This window comes from Anarhichas minor, unplaced genomic scaffold, assembly GCF_050575085.1.
Source record: "Anarhichas minor isolate MPS153535 unplaced genomic scaffold, ASM5057508v1 ptg000031l, whole genome shotgun sequence".
NCBI classification, from domain to species: Eukaryota; Metazoa; Chordata; class Actinopteri; order Perciformes; family Anarhichadidae; genus Anarhichas; species Anarhichas minor.
The window spans coordinates 5,256,906-5,276,879 of NW_027466477.1; the positions used below are offsets into that span (position 1 = coordinate 5,256,906).

Below are 19,974 nucleotides of genomic sequence, written 5' to 3' on the forward strand. Positions count from 1 at the left end.
GTTTAGCACAGTGTGGGACAGTTAAGTGCAGTGTGGGACAGTTTAGTACAGTGTGGGATAGTTTATACAGTGTGGGATAGTTTCTTGCAGTGTGGGACATTAGAACAGTGGGGGATAGTTTAGGACAGTTGTGTAAAATGTAGGACAGTTAAGTGCAGTGTGGGACAGTTCAGTGCAGTGTGGGACAGTTTAGTACAGTGTAGGACAGTTTAGTACAGTGTGGGATAGTTTATGCAGTGTGGGATAGTTTAGTGCAGTGTGGGACAGTTTAGTACAGTGTGGGATAGTTTATGCAGTGTGGGATAGTTTAGTGCAGTGTGGGACAGTTTAGAACAGTGTGGGATAGTTTAGTAGTGTAGGACAGTTTAGTACAGTGTGGGATAGTTTAGTACATTGTGGGACAGTTTAGTGCAGTGTGGGACAGTTTAGTGCAGTGTAGGGCAGTTGTGTACAATGTAGGACAGTTTAGTACAGTTTGGGACAGTTTAGAACAGTGAGGGATAGTTTAGTACAGTGTGGGACAGTTTAGAACAGTGGGGGATAGTTTAGTGCGTACAGTGTGGGACAGTTTAGTACAGTGTGGGACAGTTTTGTGCAGTGTGGGACAGTTGTGTACAATGTAGGACAGTTTAGTACAATGTGGAACAGTTTAGTACAGTGTAGGACAGTTTAGTACAGTGTGGAACAGTTTCGTGCAGTGTGGGATAGTTTAGCACAGTGTGGGACAGTTTAGTGCAGTGTAAGGCAGTTGTGTACAATGTAGGACAATTTAGTACAGTGTGGAACAGTTCAGTACAGTGTGGGATAGTTTAGTACAGTGTGGGACAGTTTAGTACAGTTTGGGACAGTTGTGTAAAATGTAGGACAGTTAAGTGCAGTGTGGGACAGTTTAGTACAGTGTGGGATCGTTTATGCAGTGTGGGATAGTTTCGTGCAGTGTGGGACAGTTTAGAACAGTGGGGGATAGTTTAGTACAGTTTAGTGCAGTGTAGGGCAGTTGTGTACAATGTAGGACAGTTTAGTACAGTGTGGGATAGTTTAGTACAGTGTGGGACAATTTAGTACAGTGTAGGACAGTTTAGTACAGTGTGGGATAGTTTAGTACAGTGTGGGACAGTTTAGAACAGTGAGGGATAGTTTAGTACAGTGTGGGACAGTTTAGTACAGTGTGGAACAGTTTCGTGCAGTGTGGGATAGTTTAGTACAGTGTGGGACAGTTTAGAACAGTGGGGGATAGTTTAGTACAGTTTAGTGCAGTGTAGGGCAGTTTAGTACAATGTGGGACAGTTTAGTGCAGTGTAAGGCAGTTGTGTACAATGTAGGACAGTTTAGTACAGTGTGGGACAGTTTAGTACAATGTAGGACAGTTTAGTACAGTGTGGAACAGTTTAGTACAGTGTGGGACAGTTTTGTGCAGTGGGGGATAGTTTAGTACAGTATAGTACAGTGTGGGACAGTTTAGTACAGTGTGGAACAGTTTAGTACAGTGTGGGACAGTTTAGAACAGTGGGGGATAGTTTAGTACAGTTTAGTGCAGTGTAGGGCAGTTGTGTACAATGTAGGACAGTTTAGTACAGTGTGGAACAGTTTAGTACAGTGTGGGACAGTTTTGTGCAGTGTGGAACAGTTTAGTGCAGTGCAGGGCAGTTTAGTAAAGTGTGGGACAATTTAGTACAGTGTGGGTCAGTTTAGAACAGTGGGGGATAGTTTAGTACAGTGTAGGACAGTTTTAGTACAGTGTGGGATAGTTTAGTACATTGTGGGACAGTTTAGTACAGTGTGGGACAGTTTTGTGCAGTGTGGAACAGTTTAGTGCAGTGTAGGGCAGTTTAGTAAAGTGTGGGACAATTTAGTACAGTGTGGGACAATTTAGTACAGTGTGGGACAGTACAGTGTGGGACAGTTTAGTGCAGTGTGGGATAGTTTAGTGCAGTGTAGGGCAGTTTAGTACAATGTGGAACAGTTTTGTGCAGTGTGGGACAGTTTAGTGCAGTGTAAGGCAGTTGTGTACAATGTAGGACAGTTTAGTACAGTGTGGGACAGTTTAGTACAGTGTGGGACAGTTTTGTGCAGTGGGGGATAGTTTAGTGCAGTGTAGTACAATGTAGGACAGTTTAGTACAGTGTGGAACAGTTTAGTACACTGTGGGACAGTTTAGAACAGTGAGGGGTAGTTTAGTACAGTGTGGGATAGTTTAGTACAGTTTAGTGCAGTGTAGGGAAGTTGTGTACAATGTAGGACAGTTTAGTACAGTGTGGGACAGTTTTGTGCAGTGTGGGACAGTTTAGTGCAGTGGGGGATAGTTTAGTGCAATGCAGTTGTGTACAATGTAGGACAGTTTAGTACAGTGTGGGACAGTTTAGTACAGTGTGGGACAGTTTAGTGCAGTGTGGGACAGTACAGTGTGGGACAGTTTAGTGCAGTGTGGGATAGTTTAGTGCAGTGTAGGGCAGTTTAGTACAATGTGGAACAGTTTTGTGCAGTGTGGGACAGTTTAGTGCAGTGTAAGGCAGTTGTGTACAATGTAGGACAGTTTAGTACAGTGTGGGACAGTTTAGTACAGTGTGGGACAGTTTTGTGCAGTGGGGGATAGTTTAGTGCAGTGTAGTACAATGTAGGACAGTTTAGTACAGTGTGGAACAGTTTAGTACACTGTGGGACAGTTTAGAACAGTGAGGGGTAGTTTAGTACAGTGTGGGATAGTTTAGTACAGTTTAGTGCAGTGTAGGGAAGTTGTGTACAATGTAGGACAGTTTAGTACAGTGTGGGACAGTTTTGTGCAGTGTGGGACAGTTTAGTGCAGTGGGGGATAGTTTAGTGCAATGCAGTTGTGTACAATGTAGGACAGTTTAGTACAGTGTGGGACAGTTTAGTACAGTGTGGGACAGTTTAGTAAAAGTGGGACAGTTGTGTACAGTGTAGGAGAGTTTAGTACAGTGTGGGACAGTTTAGTGCAGTGTGGGACAGTTGTGTACAGTGTAGGACAGTTTAGTACAGTGTGGGACAGTTTAGTACAATGTGTGACAGATTTGTGCAGTGTGTCACAGTTTAGTGCAGTGTAGGGCAGTTTAGTACAATGTGGGATAGTTTAGTATAGTGTGGGACAGTTTAGTACAGTGTAGGACAGTTTAGTACAGTGTGGGATAGTTTAGTACAGTGTGGGACAGTTTTGTGCAGTGTGGGACAGTTGTGTACAATGTAGGACAGTTTAGTATAATGTGGAACAGTTTAGTACAGTGTAGGACAGTTTCGTGCAGTGTGGGATAGTTTAGCACAGTGTGGGATAGTTTCTTGCAGTGTGGGACATTAGAACAGTGGGGGATAGTTTAGGACAGTTGTGTAAAATGTAGGACAGTTAAGTGCAGTGTGGGACAGTTCAGTGCAGTGTGGGACAGTGTAGGACAGTTTAGTACAGTGTGGGATAGTTTATGCAGTGTGGGATAGTTTAGTGCAGTGTGGGACAGTTTAGTACAGTGTAGGACAGTTTAGTACAGTGTGGGATAGTTTAGTAGTGTAGGACAGTTTAGTACAGTGTGGGATAGTTTAGTACATTGTAGGACAGTTTAGTACAGTGTGGGATAGTTTAGTACATTGTGGGACAGGTTAGTACAGTGTGGGATAGTTTAGTACATTGTGGGACAGTTTTGTGCAGTGTGGGACAGTTTAGTACAGTGTGGGACAGTTTAGTGCAGTGTGGGACAGTTTAGTGCAGTGTAGGGCAGTTGTGTACAATGTAGGACAGTTTAGTACAGTGTTGAACAGTTTCGTGCAGTGTGGGACAGTTTAGTACAGTGTGGGACAGTTTTGTGCAGTGTGGAACAGTTTAGTGCAGTGTAGGGCAGTTTAGTAAAGTGTGGGACAATTTAGTACAGTGTGGGACAGTAGAGTGTGGGACAGTTTTGTGCAGTGTGGGACAGTTTAGTGCAGTGTAAGGCAGTTGTGTACAATGTAGGACAGTTTAGTACAGTGTGGGACAGTTTAGTACAATGTAGGACAGTTTAGTACAGTGTGGAACAGTTTAGTACAGTGTGGGACAGTTTTGTGCAGTGGGGGATAGTTTAGTACAGTGTGGGACAGTTTAGTGCAGTGTAGGGCAGTTGTGTACAATGTAGGACAGTTTAGTACAGTGTGGAACAGTTTAGTTCAGTGTGGGATAGTTTAGAACAGTGAGGGATAGTTTAGTACAGTGTGGGACAGTTTAGAACAGTGAGGGATAGTTTAGTACAGTGTGGGACAGTTTCGTGCAGTGTGGGACAGTTTTGTGCAGTGTTTGACAGTTTAGTGCAGTGTAGGGCAGTTTAGTACAATGTGGAACAGTTTAGTACAGTGTGGGATAGTTTAGTACAGTGTGGGACAGTTTCGTGCAGTGCGGGATAGTTTAGTACAATGTGGGACAGTTTTGTGCAGTGGGGGATAGTTTAGTACAGTGTGGGACAGTTTCGTACAGTGTGGGATAGTTTAGCACAGTGTGGGACAGTTTTGTGCAGTGTGGGACAGTTTAGTACAGTGTAGGGCAGTTGTGTACAATGTAGGACAGTTTAGTACAGTGTGGGATAGTTTAGTACAGTGTGGGACAGTTTAGAACAGTGAGGGATAGTTTAGTACAGTGTGGGACAGTTTAGTACAGTGTGGGACAGTTTCGCGCAGTGTGGGACAGTTTAGAACAGTGGGGGATAGTTTAGTACAGTTTAGTGCAGTGTGGGACAGTTGTGTATAATGTAGGACAGTTTAGTACAATGTGGAACAGTTTAGTACAGTGTGGGACAGTTTAGTACAGTGTAGGACAGTTTAGTACAGTGTGGGACAGTTTAGTACAGTGTGGAACAGTTTTGTGCAGTGTGGGATAGTTTAGTACCGTGTGGGACAGTTTAGTACAGTGTGGGACAATTTAGTACAGTGTGGGACAGTAGAGTGTGGGACAGTTTTGTGCAGTGTGGAACAGTTGTGTACAATGTAGGACAGTTTAGTACAATGTGGAACAGTTTAGTACAGTGTGGGATAGTTTAGTATAGTGTGGGACAGTTTAGTACAGTGTAGGATAGTTTAGTACAGTGTGGGACAGTTTAGTACAGTGTGGGACAGTTGTGTACCTGATGAAGGTGACCTGGTCTTCATACATCCAGGGCTGCAGCTCCAGACTGGGATATTTTCCAAAAGGAGGTACGATTAGACTGAAGACCAGAGCGATGCACACGAACACAGCAGGAAGAACAATCTGCAATAAAAATAGAACTTTGAAAAGTGAACAAATCTGTCAACAATTACAGGAAACATATATTAAATTACATATACACATTTCTAACTATCTAATTCTCTCTCTATATATAAATATAAGTTATATTATATATATATATATATATATATTAACGGTCATCGTACCTGAGCGAAGAAGCCCTTCCTGGAGCGTCGAGCAAACAGAAATCGTTTCCACATCAGAGCTACAAACTGCTGCCTCTTCAGACTCCAACCTTTCACCTCATACGACCCTTTACCGTCGGTACAGTTCAACCAGTCCGTCTCCCGGCACTCTGAGAGGTCACATGAGGTCACACAGGTCACATGAGTGAGTATGTGATCATGTTCCATGATGATGTAATGATTCGGTTATTCTAACGTTGGTTTCTAACCCAGGAGGAATTCAGTGTTAGTTTGAAATAGATTTTAATGAAACATCGTAGCCTGGACCACAGCTGTGCTAATGCTAGCACTGACCAGAATGCTAACATTAGCTTGTTCTCTCATGTTTAAGTTGTGTAAAAGCACTCTGGAGGTCTCAGACAGAAGAAGCCGAAGTTCATGTGACAGACAACATAATTACAACATAAATACAACATAAATACAACATATCGTGTACCTGGATCTCCGTCAGACTCGTTGCAGTCGTCCTCTGTTAAAGGTCTCAGACAGCTCTGATGGTCTCCTCCACCGAAGGCGTGAGTCCTCCTCCGCCTCCGGACAGGAAGTGTACCATCTTAACACACACACACACACACACAGTAGTGTGTAGTAGATGTAGTTAAATGTTTCAGTATGGGTTGACTGGATTTCAGACTCTTATTATGACATTGAGGTCAGAGGTCACTCCTCACCTGAGGGCACTTCAGTGTCGACTCCGTTATCTTCAGCCACTTTCAGGAAAATCTACAAGTCAAAAAACACACATTTATATATATATATATATATATTAGTGTTGGGCAACGATTCAAATTTATAATCACGATTAATCTCATTGTTATGGCAAAGTTCAATAATGAATTCAAAAGTAGTGTATTGTGCACTTTTATTTTAAAGTGCTGCTATATGAACTAAAGGTCAATAACATTTGGTTTGTAAACACTTTAAACACATCAGGTTGTTGTTAGCAGCAGTATTCCCTTTACACAGCAGCAGTTATAACACAGTTATAATGATTCTGATCATAGATATTCAGCCGGTGTTCACAACTTTATCTTCATGTGTGTAAGAGATGATATTTAAATATACTTCTTGAAAACTGCAAACCTATCTTCGTCATGTTTTTATGTTTGTTAAATTCTCAGTAGTGATAACTAAATGATGCTTATTATACATATTACAAACAAAACACTTTAAAAACTCTAAAACAATAATTTAAATGAATCATTTATTTTTTGGGTATTTTGGTATTTTGGTCAGACACATATGCAACGCTGATTACCGTAATATGTGTGGTATGTAGGTGAAGCATGGAATCTGTAGTCTGTACCGTGGCAGTCACGTGCATGAGGAAGTTATGCTAATGAAGAGTTGAGTTAAGAGCAGTTTGTTCTCTCGTGCTTATATGTTCATTTAAAAACACAACAATATGTATTTATTTTGATATTGTCCGGGCGTGTCCGGGCGTGTTCACCGCTCGCTGCCCGGTTCTTGTGTTAAAAATGTCCGCTTAATAATTAAAAAAAAAACTGCGTTTAAATAATTGTCGGCGTTAATGAATGAATGCGTTAACGCGATAATAACGCGTTAACTTGCCCAGCACTAATATATATGTGCAATGATATTTTCCAATCATGTGGACTTGGACCAAAGTCAGATGACGGAGAGAAGTTTGTCTGTTTGTTGTATTCACACTTTAATATTTTAGTATTATTAATGAATATTTATAATTCTTATAGTATAACAAACGTCACCTCCTCCAGCGTGGTGTCGGACACTCCGTAGCTGGAGATACCGAGGTCGGTCAGCTTGAGGTCCAGGTCTTTGAAGAGCTCCACGAAGGCCCCGTCCTTGGCGGCGCTGTAGGGCAGGACGTAGGTCAGCTCGTGGCCAAGGTCCTCCACCAGGCGGGCGGCGGGGACGTGACACAGGATCAGACCCGAGACCAGGGACACATCGGGGGGCACGAAGGGGACGTTGCAAATGGACGCCGCCGGCCCGTTTTCTAAGGACATGAGACACAGATCAGATCCACCTGAAGGTGAATGAATCAAACGCTCTGCAGGAACAGAGAGCTCACCGATGGTAGCGGCCTCACTTTCATGTTCGCTGCCGAGTCCGGCGTCACTGCTGCTGACCGAGGCACACTCCTCCTCCTGAAACACAAAGTACACAATAAGTACTCCTCCTGAAACACAAAGTACACAATCATAAGCACTGGTACTACACAGTAAAAACACAGGTAAAATACTACACAGAGAGAGCAAAGTACTGCTGAAAACCTCACAGAGCATCTAGCCTGACTGGAGACTCAAACATTTTTAGATAAACCGGTTTCTTCTGTCACTGAGACACGCTTACAGTGAGACACTAAGCCACTGAGACACACTGTACAGTGAGACACTAATACAATGAGACACACTGTACACTGAGACACTAATACAATGAGACACACGAGACAGTGAGACACTAAGACACTGTATACTGTACACTGAGACACTAAGACGCTGAGGCACACAGTGAGTAGTGTAACTGCGGCGGAGACCTTCTTGGTGAAGGACACGGTGCTGGAGGAGTTCCTGCAGGAGCTCAGCGACGGCTCTGGTTCCTTCTTCACCAGCGTCAGGTAATAGCCCGTCCCCAGCTGGTTCTTCAGGTACAGAGACGAGCCCACGCAGCACAGCTTCCCGTGGGAGATGATGGCGATCCGGTCGCCCAGGATATCGGCCTCGTCCATGTGGTGCGTGGACAGGATGATGGTCCGACCTGACGGGAGACAGGAAGTTAAATCACAGTCTAGCTAGTTAAAATAACCAGCACCGTCCTATTAGGACCACTCACCCTGTCGGTACTTTAGCAGCAGATCCCAGATCCCTCTGCGGGCGAAAGGGTCAACACCGGCCGTGGGCTCGTCCAGGATCACAACCTTCGACCCACCGACGAAGGCCAGTGCCACAGACAGCTTCCTTTGCATGCCGCCGGACAGCGTACTGGCCCTGGAGTTACGTTTGTGTGGCAGCCCTGTGTCTTGCAGGATCTGCTCAATCTCACCCTTCATCTGCTGCTCTGACAGGCCTTTGAGCCGGCCGTAGAACCAGATGTGCTCCTCCACCGTCAGCCTGCAGGGGGCGCCACAGCACGCAAACACCGTCATTAAACAAAGGGACGTCTCCAACCCTGACGTGGATGAACAGACCTGCATCATGTCTAAGGACTCACATGCTGAAGAGGACATTATGTTGAGGACAGACTCCCAGACTCTGTCTGATGGCACTCAGCTCAGTCCGGATGTCTCTGCCCAGGATGTAGGCGGTACCGGAGGTTGGAGGGAACAGACCGGTCAGGATGGACCTGCAGGGACCAGATGATTTAGATGGACATACTAGATCTGTTCCTGTACTTCTGCCTGCATCTTCACATGTAAAAGTATATGTCCCTGTCCCTGTCCCTGTACCCGTCCCTGTACCCGATCCTGTCCCCGATCCTGATCCCCGATCCTGTCCCTGATCCTGTCCTGGTTGATGTGGTCCTCTACTCACATGGTGGTGGTTTTCCCAGCTCCATTGTGTCCCAGGAATGAGGTGATTTGTCCCTCGTAGAAGCCGAGCGTCAGTCCGTCCACTGCCAGCTTCTTCCCGTGACGGTAGACCTTCACCAGGTTCTCGATGTAGACTCCTGGCTCCAGGTGAGCCGGCTCCTCCTCTATACACACAGCTAGAAAAAACACACACACATCACTGCTCTGTCCAGGAAGTCTCTTTCAGAATAAAAGTCTTATAGGAGGTTACAGATGCAGCTATATTGCAACTGTGTGGTTACTCAGAGTTACTGCAGCCTCACCTTCTGGGTTTTCCTTCCGGCTCAGCGGGACTTTGTTGGACTTCCCATCTTTCTCTCCAAACCAGTAGCCCTTAGTGAAGGGGAAGTACCAGGGTCGAGGGATCCCATACTGACCTGAGACAAATAAACCTTATTAATGATCAGAATACATATTTATTATCCTTATTACTTCCAATAAGAAAAGAGAAACTTTCTTGTTCCACCTACTGACCAGAGTCAGTTTAGGAAATGATTAAAACTATGGAAGGATGTTAAAGTTAAGATCATCATGGATTTGGTAACAAGTTTCTAAGTCTTAAGCCTGAACTCTTTGGCGTCTGTTGACCACGTTTCACTTCTCTCACCTGGAAACACGGCCTCGATGTACCAGGTGAGTACTCCGTACAGGAAGGAGTCGACGTACATGAGGATGATGGCGGTGCGGAGGCTGAAGTCGTCCTCCTCCAGAGGACTGGACACCAGGTTCTTCCACTGGATGCCAACTCCTTGCTCCTCGAATAGGGCGAAGTACTCGCAGCCGAACCCGAACGCCACGGGGGACAGGAGGCTCTGAGGGGGGGGGGGGGGGGAGACATGTGACTCACTCCCGTCCAATAACAACACAGCGTCACGACAACAAACAAAGGATTTCTTACGGCGAAGACTTTGGCTCCAAAGCCGATGTAGTCCTGCCAGGCCACGCAGAGCACGTAGGGCAGGTAGAGGGTGAAATAGATGATTCCTCCGCAGGCGGCGGCCAGGTTAGCACGGGCAAACGCCGTGCTGAGGAGGAAGCACTGCATGATGGTCACCACGGCGAAGGACCCCAGGAAGAGGAAGACCACGGCGGGGTCGCTGTAGGGCAGCAGGTTCCCCTTCTGTTCAGAGCAAAGACCATCGGATCATTAACACAAACCAGACTCATGTGATGAACTGTTCAACATGTGTAGATTCATAAGATTTATTATCACATCAGACTCTGATTTCTGACTTCTGATTTCACATCAGAATGAACAAATCATCACAAGTAGCTTAGTTAAAGTTGAGTTAAATGAATCCTTCATTCACACCAACGTTAGCTACGGAGCCCCACAAGGTTCTGTAGGGACCCATTCCATCCACCTTATGCTTCCTTTACACAATATTACGCAGATGATACACAATTATATCTGTAGATCAAGCCAGACAAATTAAACCTGTTGATGACGCTGTTAAGTTAAACAATGACTTGAAGAATTAATCTATTATCAAATTAGTAGATGGCTAATCAACTCCAGTCCAAACGTATTGAAAAACAGGCAACCAAAGACATAAAAACAACATAACGATAACATAAAATCATAAAAGCAAAGCCATGAGAACGAAGAATAAAATGTATTTAAGACGGGATTTAAAAACAAGGAGCCACCGATCAGCAGACGGCTGATAGATTATATGTAAGCAATTAAAGTATAAATCATATGATTTCTTGTGTATCGGAGGTTTTGTTGCTCAGATAACATGAACTAAATAAATCTATAAAGAATAATAAAGTAGATCCAGGCTGACCTTCAGCAGCAGCACCAGCAGGCCGGCGCTGACCAGCAGAGGAATCAGGCTGCTGATGAACCAGCTGAACCACAAGATGCCGTTGTTCAGTCCCATGATCCTCATGGTCTCCTTCAGACGAGCCTCCTTCTCGTACACGACGCTCTTCAGGATGATCGCCACCGAGTACATCCATGCCAGAGTCATGAAGAGAGGCATGGAGCGGCTCATCACCCGCAGGAAGCTGGACGGGAGGGACGAAGGGGATGGGTTAGGACATGGAGGACATGAAGGATGGGTTAGGACATGGAGGATGGTTTAGGAAATGGAGGACGGGTTAGGACATGGAGGACATGGAGGATGGGTTAGGACATGGAGGACGGGTTAGGACATGGAGGACGGGTTAGGACATGGACAGGTTAGGACATGGAGGACGGGTTAGGACATGGAGGACGGGTTAGGACATGGACAGGTTAGGACATGGGGGACGGGTTAGGACATGGAGGATAGGTTAGGACATGGAGGGGTTGGACATGGAGGACAGTTCTTACATGTCGTCCACGTAGCACGGATATGGCATCTGCTGGATGTAGACGCCCGTCTTCTCCTTGGTGCCCGTCACTGCTCTGATGATGCCTTGCTCAATAACGTCCTGCAGGTATGAGAACCCGCCCCAGATGTACCGCATGTCCTCAAAGGGGTCTGCACGAGGACCCGGGTCCCAGTACCTGATGAGGAGGAGGACAGACATGAAGAACATCGTCCTCAGGCATCTCTGGGTTGTTTATGTTGGAGTCACTTTCATCTGTGTGTGTGTGTGTGTCTTACGCGTCTTTGATCTTATTGGTCCTCTCCACGTTGTCGATGTCCATGCGGATCTTGTAGTTGAGTTTAGCCGGCAGCTCAGTTGCATTTGGATCGATGTCCGGGAACACAATCCCAGCCCAGAACTTCCTGTCCTCCAGCAGCACCATGGACTGGTTGACCAGTCCCTCCTCGCTGGAGACCGGCTCCAGTTTGTCCAGGTTCACACACTAGCGCACACACACATACACACACACGCACAATGTAGTAAAGTACGCACAACGTAGGGAAGTACGCACAACGTAGGGAAGTACACACAACGTAGTGAAGTACGCACAACGTAGTAATGTACGCACAACGTAGTGAAATACGCACAACGTAGTAAAGTACGCATAACGTAGGGAAGTACGCACAACGTAGTAAAATACGCACAACGTAGTGAAGTACGCACAACGTAGTGAAGTAGGCACAACGTAGTGACGTACGCACAGCGTGGTGAAGTACGCACCGCGTGGTGAAGTACGCACCGCGTGGTAAAGTACGCACAGCGTGGTAAAGTACACACCATTTAGGGAAGTACGCACAATGTAGAAAAGTACCACAGTCCCCACAATGTCAGGGAGCTGTGAGGTGTGTGTCTTCACCAGTCCAAAACAAACCCAAACCTGACCGTGTGTTTAGCTGCAGGTAGTCTGAAGCCGTCACCACTGACCTCCATAAAGCGGGAGATACTCATGATGGCCTGGTCGGTCTCGTTGAACACTTCTCTCCAGGTAAGGGCGCCGCCGGGCGTCTGGGCTTCCTGCTTGGACAGGAAGTTGGAGACGTCGTCCATGGTCCAGTCGGTGTGGGTCAGCTGAGCTCGGAGGAATCTGGAGGTGGAGTTGTTCTTCAGCAGAGTCTGAACGACAGATCAGACTTTAATATATCATATTATATATATATATATAATAAAGAAGAATAGAGAATAAATAAATAAAAGAATAACAGGTGAGGTGGGGGCGGAGCCTGTTTACCCTGATCACGTCCATCTGCTCTCCGTTCTCCATGAAGTTCCAGACTTTGGGTCTCATCTCCTCCCACATTCCGCCCAGGTCCCTGAACACACCGAGCTCCTGGAAGGTCCGGTTTACCTGAACACAGTGCAGACAGTTAAAAACACCGCTCCACCTGCAGGAGGTGAGGAGACAGGAAGTGTTGTCATACCTCGTGGATGACCCTCTGGGTGGCGGGGGTGTGGGGGGTGTAGAGGATCTTCCCCATCAGAAGAGGCTTCAGGGCCGTCCAGATCATCCGGGACATCGGGTTAGAATCCATGTTCTTCACCAGACTGTTACAAAACGGAGCTGGAAAACACACAGTATATATAAATATATGTATGTACATATACTGTATATATATATATAAAAAACATAACCCGGAGGACTCACTGGACGAGTTGTCGTACAGAGACGTCGTCTCGTCCTCGCTGCTGTTCTGGTTCCCAAACAGAGCCTTGTAGTTGCTGTCCTCGTACCAGTTGAGAGACTTGATCTGCAGACCTCCTCCCTCAGGATGACCACACACGATCCTGGAGACCGCCTGGTACATGGTGCTGGGGGACGACGTGGCGTTCTGGGTCAGGAACAAGATCTCGTTCCTCAGGTCGATCCAGCTCTTCATACCGGCCAACTGGACCAGAACCAGAGAGAAACGTTACCATCAACAGGTACCAAAAAAGTTTCGATTATGTCTTCAACCTCATTCACACACAACCGTCAGGAAACATTTCTGTCTCTGGAGACGAGGAACCAGCAGGAGGAGCTGATGTTACACTAATACAAGAAGAAGAAGAAGAAGTAGAAGACAAGAAGAAGTAGAAGAAAGACAAGAAGAAGAAGTAGGACGAGAAGAAGTAGAAGAAAGACAAGAAGAAGTAGGAGGAGAAGAAGTAGAAGAAAGACAAGAAGAAGTAGGACGAGAAGAAGTAGAAGAAAGACAAGAAGAAGTAGGAGGAGAAGAAGTAGAAGAAAGACAAGAAGAAGAAGTAGGAGGAGAAGAAATAGAAGAAAGACAAGAAGAAGTAGGACGAGAAGAAGTAGAAGAAAGACAAGAAGAAGTAGGAGGAGAAGAAATAGAAGAAAGACAAGAAGAAGTAGGAGGAGAAGAAGTAGAAGAAAGACAAGAAGAAGAAGTAGGAGGAGAAGAAGTAGAAGAAAGACAAGAAGAAGTAGGAGAAGAAGTAGAAGAAAGACAAGAAGAAGAAGTAAGAGGAGAAGAAGTAGAAGAAAGACAAGAAGAAGTTGGAGGAGAAGAAGTAGAAGAAAGACAAGAAGAAGTAGGAGGAGAATAAGTAGAAGAAAGACAAGAAGAAGTGGAAGAAAGACAAGAAGAAGTAGGAGGAGAATAAGTAGAAGAAAGACAAGAAGAAGAAGTAGGAGGAGAATAAGTAGAAGAAAGACAAGAAGAAGTGGAAGAAAGACAAGAAGAAGTAGGAGGAGAAGAAGTAGAAGAAAGACAAGAAGAAGAAGTAGGAAGAGAAGAAGTAGAAGAAAGACAAGAAGAAGTAGAAGAAAGACAAGAAGAAGAAGTAGGAGGAGAAGCAGAAGAACGTGACGTTAAACACGGGGTAACCAGTGGACGCATGGAGACGTAAAAGAAGACGGCTCGCGTGTGTTCAGCCTGTCTTATTAACTTTACTGAGAAACATTGAGGTTTAAAGATGGAACATTAAAACATGAAAGATATTTATTTATTCATCAAATATTTGATTTTGTCATTGAAGCCGTTTTAACAAAAACGAGTAAATATATTATATGAAATGACTTCTCATCTTGTGAGGAAAAAGTCTGAAGACAAAGTATAAAATAAATACACACAGTTACACATCATATTTATTGTTGTTTTCATAGTAACGTGATATGTTGCAGCAAAGTGCCGTCCTGTTCATATTTACACCTTTGAAGCCCTCACAGTCTCTCACACTCACCCACTCACCAATTGATGTCAGTGAGTCCCTGAGGGTTCAGGGTCTGAGGGTTCAGGGGGTACATCTCAAGTCTCTTAATTGTCATTTCCTCGCTTGAACCGGAAGTTGTTCTGCACCGCCATATTGACGGCCGTCCCAAAGCTCTTATTTCTGCTCTGAGGAGCGAGGAGAGAGGAGAGAGGAGGGGTCTCGGAGGAGCCATGAGCGAGGAACCACGAGAACAGACTTCCAGGAAGTCTTTTAACGGCCGACACGCCCCCTCATTGTTCATCAGTCATGTGATTGGACCCTGCAGCCGATCGGACTGACTGACTGAGTTTAACACCAGAGTGAAGGCAGATCACAGAATAAACTCTAGTTTATATTTGATTAGGTTTCTGATTCAACATCTGGTTTAAATAAATGTTCATTGTAGTCTGAACAACAAAAGGACCACAAACAACTTTCTACATTTATTAGAAAGATTTGTGTTTTCATGATCTGATGTTTCCCTCAATAACTTTATTATGAATACAATTAAAGTCAGAGAGAGCTGGAGAGACGAAACACTTTTTACATCATTCCTGAGTGTTTGATGAGTTTTATCATTCAAGAGAAACAATAATCATATTCTGGGTTATTTAATAATGACGCCACAGTCACAATTTCAAAACGTACAGACGCAAATAATTCATAAATAAGACGATCGCATTCCGCTGGTAGAAATGGATCCTGTGCTTATAAACAGAACACAGGACACAGTTTGTTAACAGACTACAGAGAGAAACACCTCTACAGTGGTGATTACTGTGTGTCTTTATTAGTTATTAGTGTTATTAGTTACTGTTATTAAGTACAGTGATCATGTGAACAGACACTAACTTATCTAAAGTCTCTCCAGCTGTTAAAGCCGACTGACAGCTGATCAGCTGTGATCATCAGCACCGTCATCAGAAACAGACGTCGCTTCACGTGACGCAACTGAAGAAAGGACGTCTCATGTCTCCTAAAACATATTTCCTCGTTTCCTCTCTCCTCGCATGGTTTCCTCCATGCATCCCTGGTGGGAGGGACTAAGACGCAAGGAAAGGACCCAAGTGAGGGAAACGGGGATGCAGTTAAGAGACTTGAGAAGTACCCGAAGAAGTAGAAGAAGAATCAGAAGAATAAGTAGTAGTAGTAGTAGGAGAAGAGGGTGTAGACCAGATGTTGGTATACGTGGTGAAGACGTCTCTACATGTCTGTCCTGAATAAAGACCTTCGTCCTCAACATGAATCATAATCTCAGAATAACCTTGACGTCTGTCTTTACTAAATATTCGCTGATGTGACGACGTCGTGACTTCCTGTTTGTTGAAGCTGCTGAAGTTGTTACATTTCAGAGTTCAGATATGATCACAAGAACAGGAAGTGTTTCATTCATGAGTCATCTTTAGTTTCCAAAGAGAAGGATTCTGGGAGGAACGAGCTTCTGCAGAGCGCCTGAACACAACAGTGTATTACATTAAAGGTAGTACATATAGCACACAGTGTACTACATTAAAGGTAGTACATGTAGCACACAGTGTACTACATTAAAGGTAGTACATATAGCACACAGTGTACTACATTAAAGGTAGTACATGTAGCACACAGTGTACTACATTAAAGGTAGTACATATAGTACTAAAGTACACAGTGTACTACATTAAAGGTAGTACATATAGTACACAGTGTACTACATTAAAGGTAGTACATATAGCACACAGTGTACTACATTAAAGGTAGTACATATAGCACACAGTGTACTACATTAAAGGTAGTACACATAGCACACAGTGTACTACATTACAGGAACAGGGTGTGTGTGTGTGTGTGTGTGTGTGTGTTAACCTCCTCTGGTCATTCAGACTGAACTTTACTCTGATTATCAGACTCTGAGACACCAGCAGATATATTAATATGTAACAAAACACTAACACAAAACACATGTAACAAAACACAGTCTGTCCTCACTCAGTCTGTCCCCACTCTAGTCCCAGTCTGTCTTCACTCTAGCCCCAGTCTGTCCCCACTCTAGTCCCAGTCTGTCCCCACTCTAGTCCCAGTCTGTCCCCACTCTAGTCCCACTCTAGTCCCAGTCTGTCCCCACTCTAGTCCCAGTCTGTCCTCACTCTAGTCCCAGTCTGTCTCCACTCTAGTCCCAGTCTGTCTTCACTCTAGTCCCAGTCTGTACCCACTCTAGTCCCAGTCTGTCCTCACTCTAGCCCCAGTCTGTCCTCACTCTAGTCCCAATCTGTCTTCACTCTAGTCCCAGTCTGTCCTCACTCTAGTCCCAGTCTGTCTTCACTCTAGTCCCAGTCTGTCTTCACTCTAGTCCCAGTCTGTCCTCACTCTAGTCCCAGTCTGTCTTCACTCGAGTCCCAGTGTGTCCTCACTCTAGTCCCAGTGAATCTAGTCCACTTTAAACTTTAAAATATTAGTTCAGTGTTGTCCAACATGGCTGCTAAAGGCTTCATGAAGCCTCCTGCTGTCTTACAACTGAGAGGGACACAGAGGGACAGTTAGAGGGGCACAGAGGGACAGTTAGAGGGACACAGAGGGACAGTTAGAGGGACACAAGGAGACAGTTAGCGGGACAGTTAGAGGGACACAGAAGGACCGATAGTGGGACAGTTTAGAGGGACACAAGGAGACAGTTAGAGGGACACAGAGGGACAGTTAGAGGGGCACAGAGGGACAGTTAGAGGGGCACAGAGGGACAGTTAGCGGGACACAGAGGGACGCTGAGTGTTTGTTGTTTGTTCACTGTGAAGTGAAAACCTGCTGAGCGTCTTTGTTCAGCTGAAACTTGTCCGTCTCTTTCATCTGGACACAAAGACTCTGAGAGCTGCCAAACAAACCCAGTGAACCCGGAGGACTGTGCTGGAGGACACGTCTGTCCTCACGGAGGTGTGGGGGGGACCAGGTGTGTGTCTCACCTCGACCGCCAGTGAACCCAGACTGTCCAGGAGGTTGTTGGTCGCCCTGGCAACCAGTTTGATGGCCTCGGGGTCGGACTTCACGTCCCTCTGAGAGACACAAAGAGACATAATGTACAGGAAGTATCAGTATTATAGTATCTATAATATATACACAGTATTACACACACGTCACTAGTGAAGTGTATTCATATATATAATCTATATAAACAGTATTTATAGTCTTCATAATATCTTTAAACTCAGTAAACTATGAACTAGAGGGTTTGTTCTCCCAGAGTTCTGACTGAAGGATTTTAAAGGATTTCTGTCTCTGTCGCCGTGGAAACGCTTTAGTTTCACACAGTCAGTCAGCAGCTCGTAGATTTCTGGAGACAAAAGACGCGAAAGACATGACGCCTCTCAGACGGCAAACAAGTCCTCCAGGCTACGAAAACTAATCCTGCAGACGGACATGCTGGGACACGTCTCCTCCCACACACTGAACACACACCTTCAGTGTGTCCTCAGGAGACAACGTCCCACACTCTGAACACACACCTTCAGTGTGTCCTCAGGGGACAACGTCCCACACACTGAACACACACCTTCAGTGTGTCCTCAGGGGACAACGTCCCACACACTGAACACACATTCAGTGTGTCCTCAGGAGACAACGTCCCACACTCTGAACACACACCTTCAGTGTGTCCTCAGGGGACAACGTCCCACACACTGAACACACACCTTCAGTGTGTCCTCAGGGGACAACGTCCCACACACTGAACACACATTCAGTGTGTCCTCAGGAGACAACGTCCCACACTCTGAACACACACCTTCAGTGTATCCTCAGGAGACAACGTCTCACACACTGAACACACACCTTCAGTGTGTCCTCAGGAGACAACGTCCCACACACTGAACACACACATTCAGTGTATCCTCAGGAGACAACGTCCCACACACTGAACACACACCTTCAGTGTGTCCTCAGGGGACAACGTCCCACACACTGAACACACATTCAGTGTGTCCTCAGGAGACAACGTCCCACACTCTGAACACACACCTTCAGTGTATCCTCAGGAGACAACGTCTCACACACTGAACACACACCTTCAGTGTGTCCTCAGGAGACAACGTCCCACACACTGAACACACACATTCAGTGTGTCCTCAGGAGACAACGTCCCACACACTGAACACACACCTTCAGTGTGTCCTCAGGAGACAACGTCCCACACTCTGAACACACACCTTCAGTGTATCCTCAGGAGACAACGTCTCACACACTGAACACACACCTTCAGTGTGTCCTCAGGGGACAACGTCCCACACACTGAACACACACCTTCAGTGTGTCCTCAGGGGACAACGTCCCACACACTGAACACACATTCAGTGTGTCCTCAGGAGACAACGTCCCACACTCTGAACACACACCTTCAGTGTGTCCTCAGGGGACAACGTCCCACACACTGAACACACACCTTCAGTGTGTCCTCAGGGGACAACGTCCCACACACTGAACACACATTCAGTGTGTCCTCAGGAGACAACGTCCCACACTCTGAACACACACCTTCAGTGTATCCTCAGGAGACAACGTCTCACACACTGAACACACACCTTCAGTGTGTCCTCAGGAGACAACGTCCCACACACTGAACACACACATTCAGTGTGTCCTAAGGAGACAACATCTCACACTCTGAACACACACATTCAGTGTGTCCTCAGGAGACAACATCTCACACTCTGAACACACACATTCAGTGTGTCCTCAGGAGACAACGTCTCACAACACGACTTTAAATACTGTAACGGCTCTTAAGGAAAAGACACAGTTGAGAGCTCAGGAAGAAGCCATAAAGAGGACCTTTAGATCATGTGACCTCTGTTAAAAGACTTATTCATAATGAATAAAGGTGTTTTATTTTACAGGTGAACAAAACACAAACATCTGGTCTCTATCAGCTGACTGCTCTCAGACTGTCTCCACCAACCAGAGCGCTGCCATGTGACCTGAGGCTCTCACCTGGATGGGCTTCAGGAAGTCCAGGTTGTCCAGGAAGTGCTCCTCAGCGAGATTCAGCCAGGTGGGCGGCGCCCGACAGATGACTTCCTGTACCAGCGTCGACAGCTTTTGGTCCGCGATGGTCACAAAGTCCTCCACACTCCGCTCGCCCCCCTTCCTGGGACACATGTCCCTCAGGTGGACCCCGAAACCTTTCAGCAGCACCTGAGACGGAAAGTCCTCAATAGTACCAGGTGAACTTATCTTATAATAGTTTAGTCCATGTATGTATATATATATATATGAATAAGATCAGGTGTCCTCACCTTCTCCAGGTCGACGTCGGCGTCTCTGATCTGTTGGACGTCGTGTTCTGACAACGAGGCGTTTCTCAGCAGGAACAGAGACAAAGTCTCGTTGTCTCGCAGGAAGTTCTTCAACTTGAATCCTGAAGAGATCAGAAAGAAGATCAAAGGTTCTGTCCTCAGAGAAACCTGCTCCTGAGGCTACAGGTGAGACAGGCA

General features: G+C 45.7%; 1 protein-coding gene across 1 annotated transcript in view; it reads right to left on the reverse strand.

The window, feature by feature from the left end:
* abca1b (ATP-binding cassette, sub-family A (ABC1), member 1B) overlaps nucleotides 1-19,974 on the reverse strand; it is a 51,535-nt gene that overhangs the window by 24,714 nt on the left and 6,847 nt on the right. The window contains exons 5-27 of the mRNA XM_076105145.1: nucleotides 19,777-19,898; nucleotides 19,472-19,675; nucleotides 17,452-17,541; nucleotides 12,975-13,215; nucleotides 12,751-12,890; nucleotides 12,561-12,677; nucleotides 12,257-12,445; nucleotides 11,569-11,774; nucleotides 11,292-11,468; nucleotides 10,762-10,984; nucleotides 9,870-10,091; nucleotides 9,579-9,783; nucleotides 9,235-9,348; nucleotides 8,934-9,108; nucleotides 8,614-8,745; nucleotides 8,236-8,513; nucleotides 7,940-8,160; nucleotides 7,475-7,550; nucleotides 7,149-7,399; nucleotides 6,090-6,141; nucleotides 5,855-5,971; nucleotides 5,380-5,528; nucleotides 5,091-5,215 (exon numbers count right to left, since the gene is read on the reverse strand). Coding sequence (XP_075961260.1) covers nucleotides 5,091-5,215; nucleotides 5,380-5,528; nucleotides 5,855-5,971; nucleotides 6,090-6,141; nucleotides 7,149-7,399; nucleotides 7,475-7,550; nucleotides 7,940-8,160; nucleotides 8,236-8,513; nucleotides 8,614-8,745; nucleotides 8,934-9,108; nucleotides 9,235-9,348; nucleotides 9,579-9,783; nucleotides 9,870-10,091; nucleotides 10,762-10,984; nucleotides 11,292-11,468; nucleotides 11,569-11,774; nucleotides 12,257-12,445; nucleotides 12,561-12,677; nucleotides 12,751-12,890; nucleotides 12,975-13,215; nucleotides 17,452-17,541; nucleotides 19,472-19,675; nucleotides 19,777-19,898 — 3,826 coding nt within the window. The remainder of the gene's footprint in view (nucleotides 1-5,090; nucleotides 5,216-5,379; nucleotides 5,529-5,854; nucleotides 5,972-6,089; nucleotides 6,142-7,148; nucleotides 7,400-7,474; nucleotides 7,551-7,939; nucleotides 8,161-8,235; nucleotides 8,514-8,613; nucleotides 8,746-8,933; nucleotides 9,109-9,234; nucleotides 9,349-9,578; nucleotides 9,784-9,869; nucleotides 10,092-10,761; nucleotides 10,985-11,291; nucleotides 11,469-11,568; nucleotides 11,775-12,256; nucleotides 12,446-12,560; nucleotides 12,678-12,750; nucleotides 12,891-12,974; nucleotides 13,216-17,451; nucleotides 17,542-19,471; nucleotides 19,676-19,776; nucleotides 19,899-19,974) is intronic.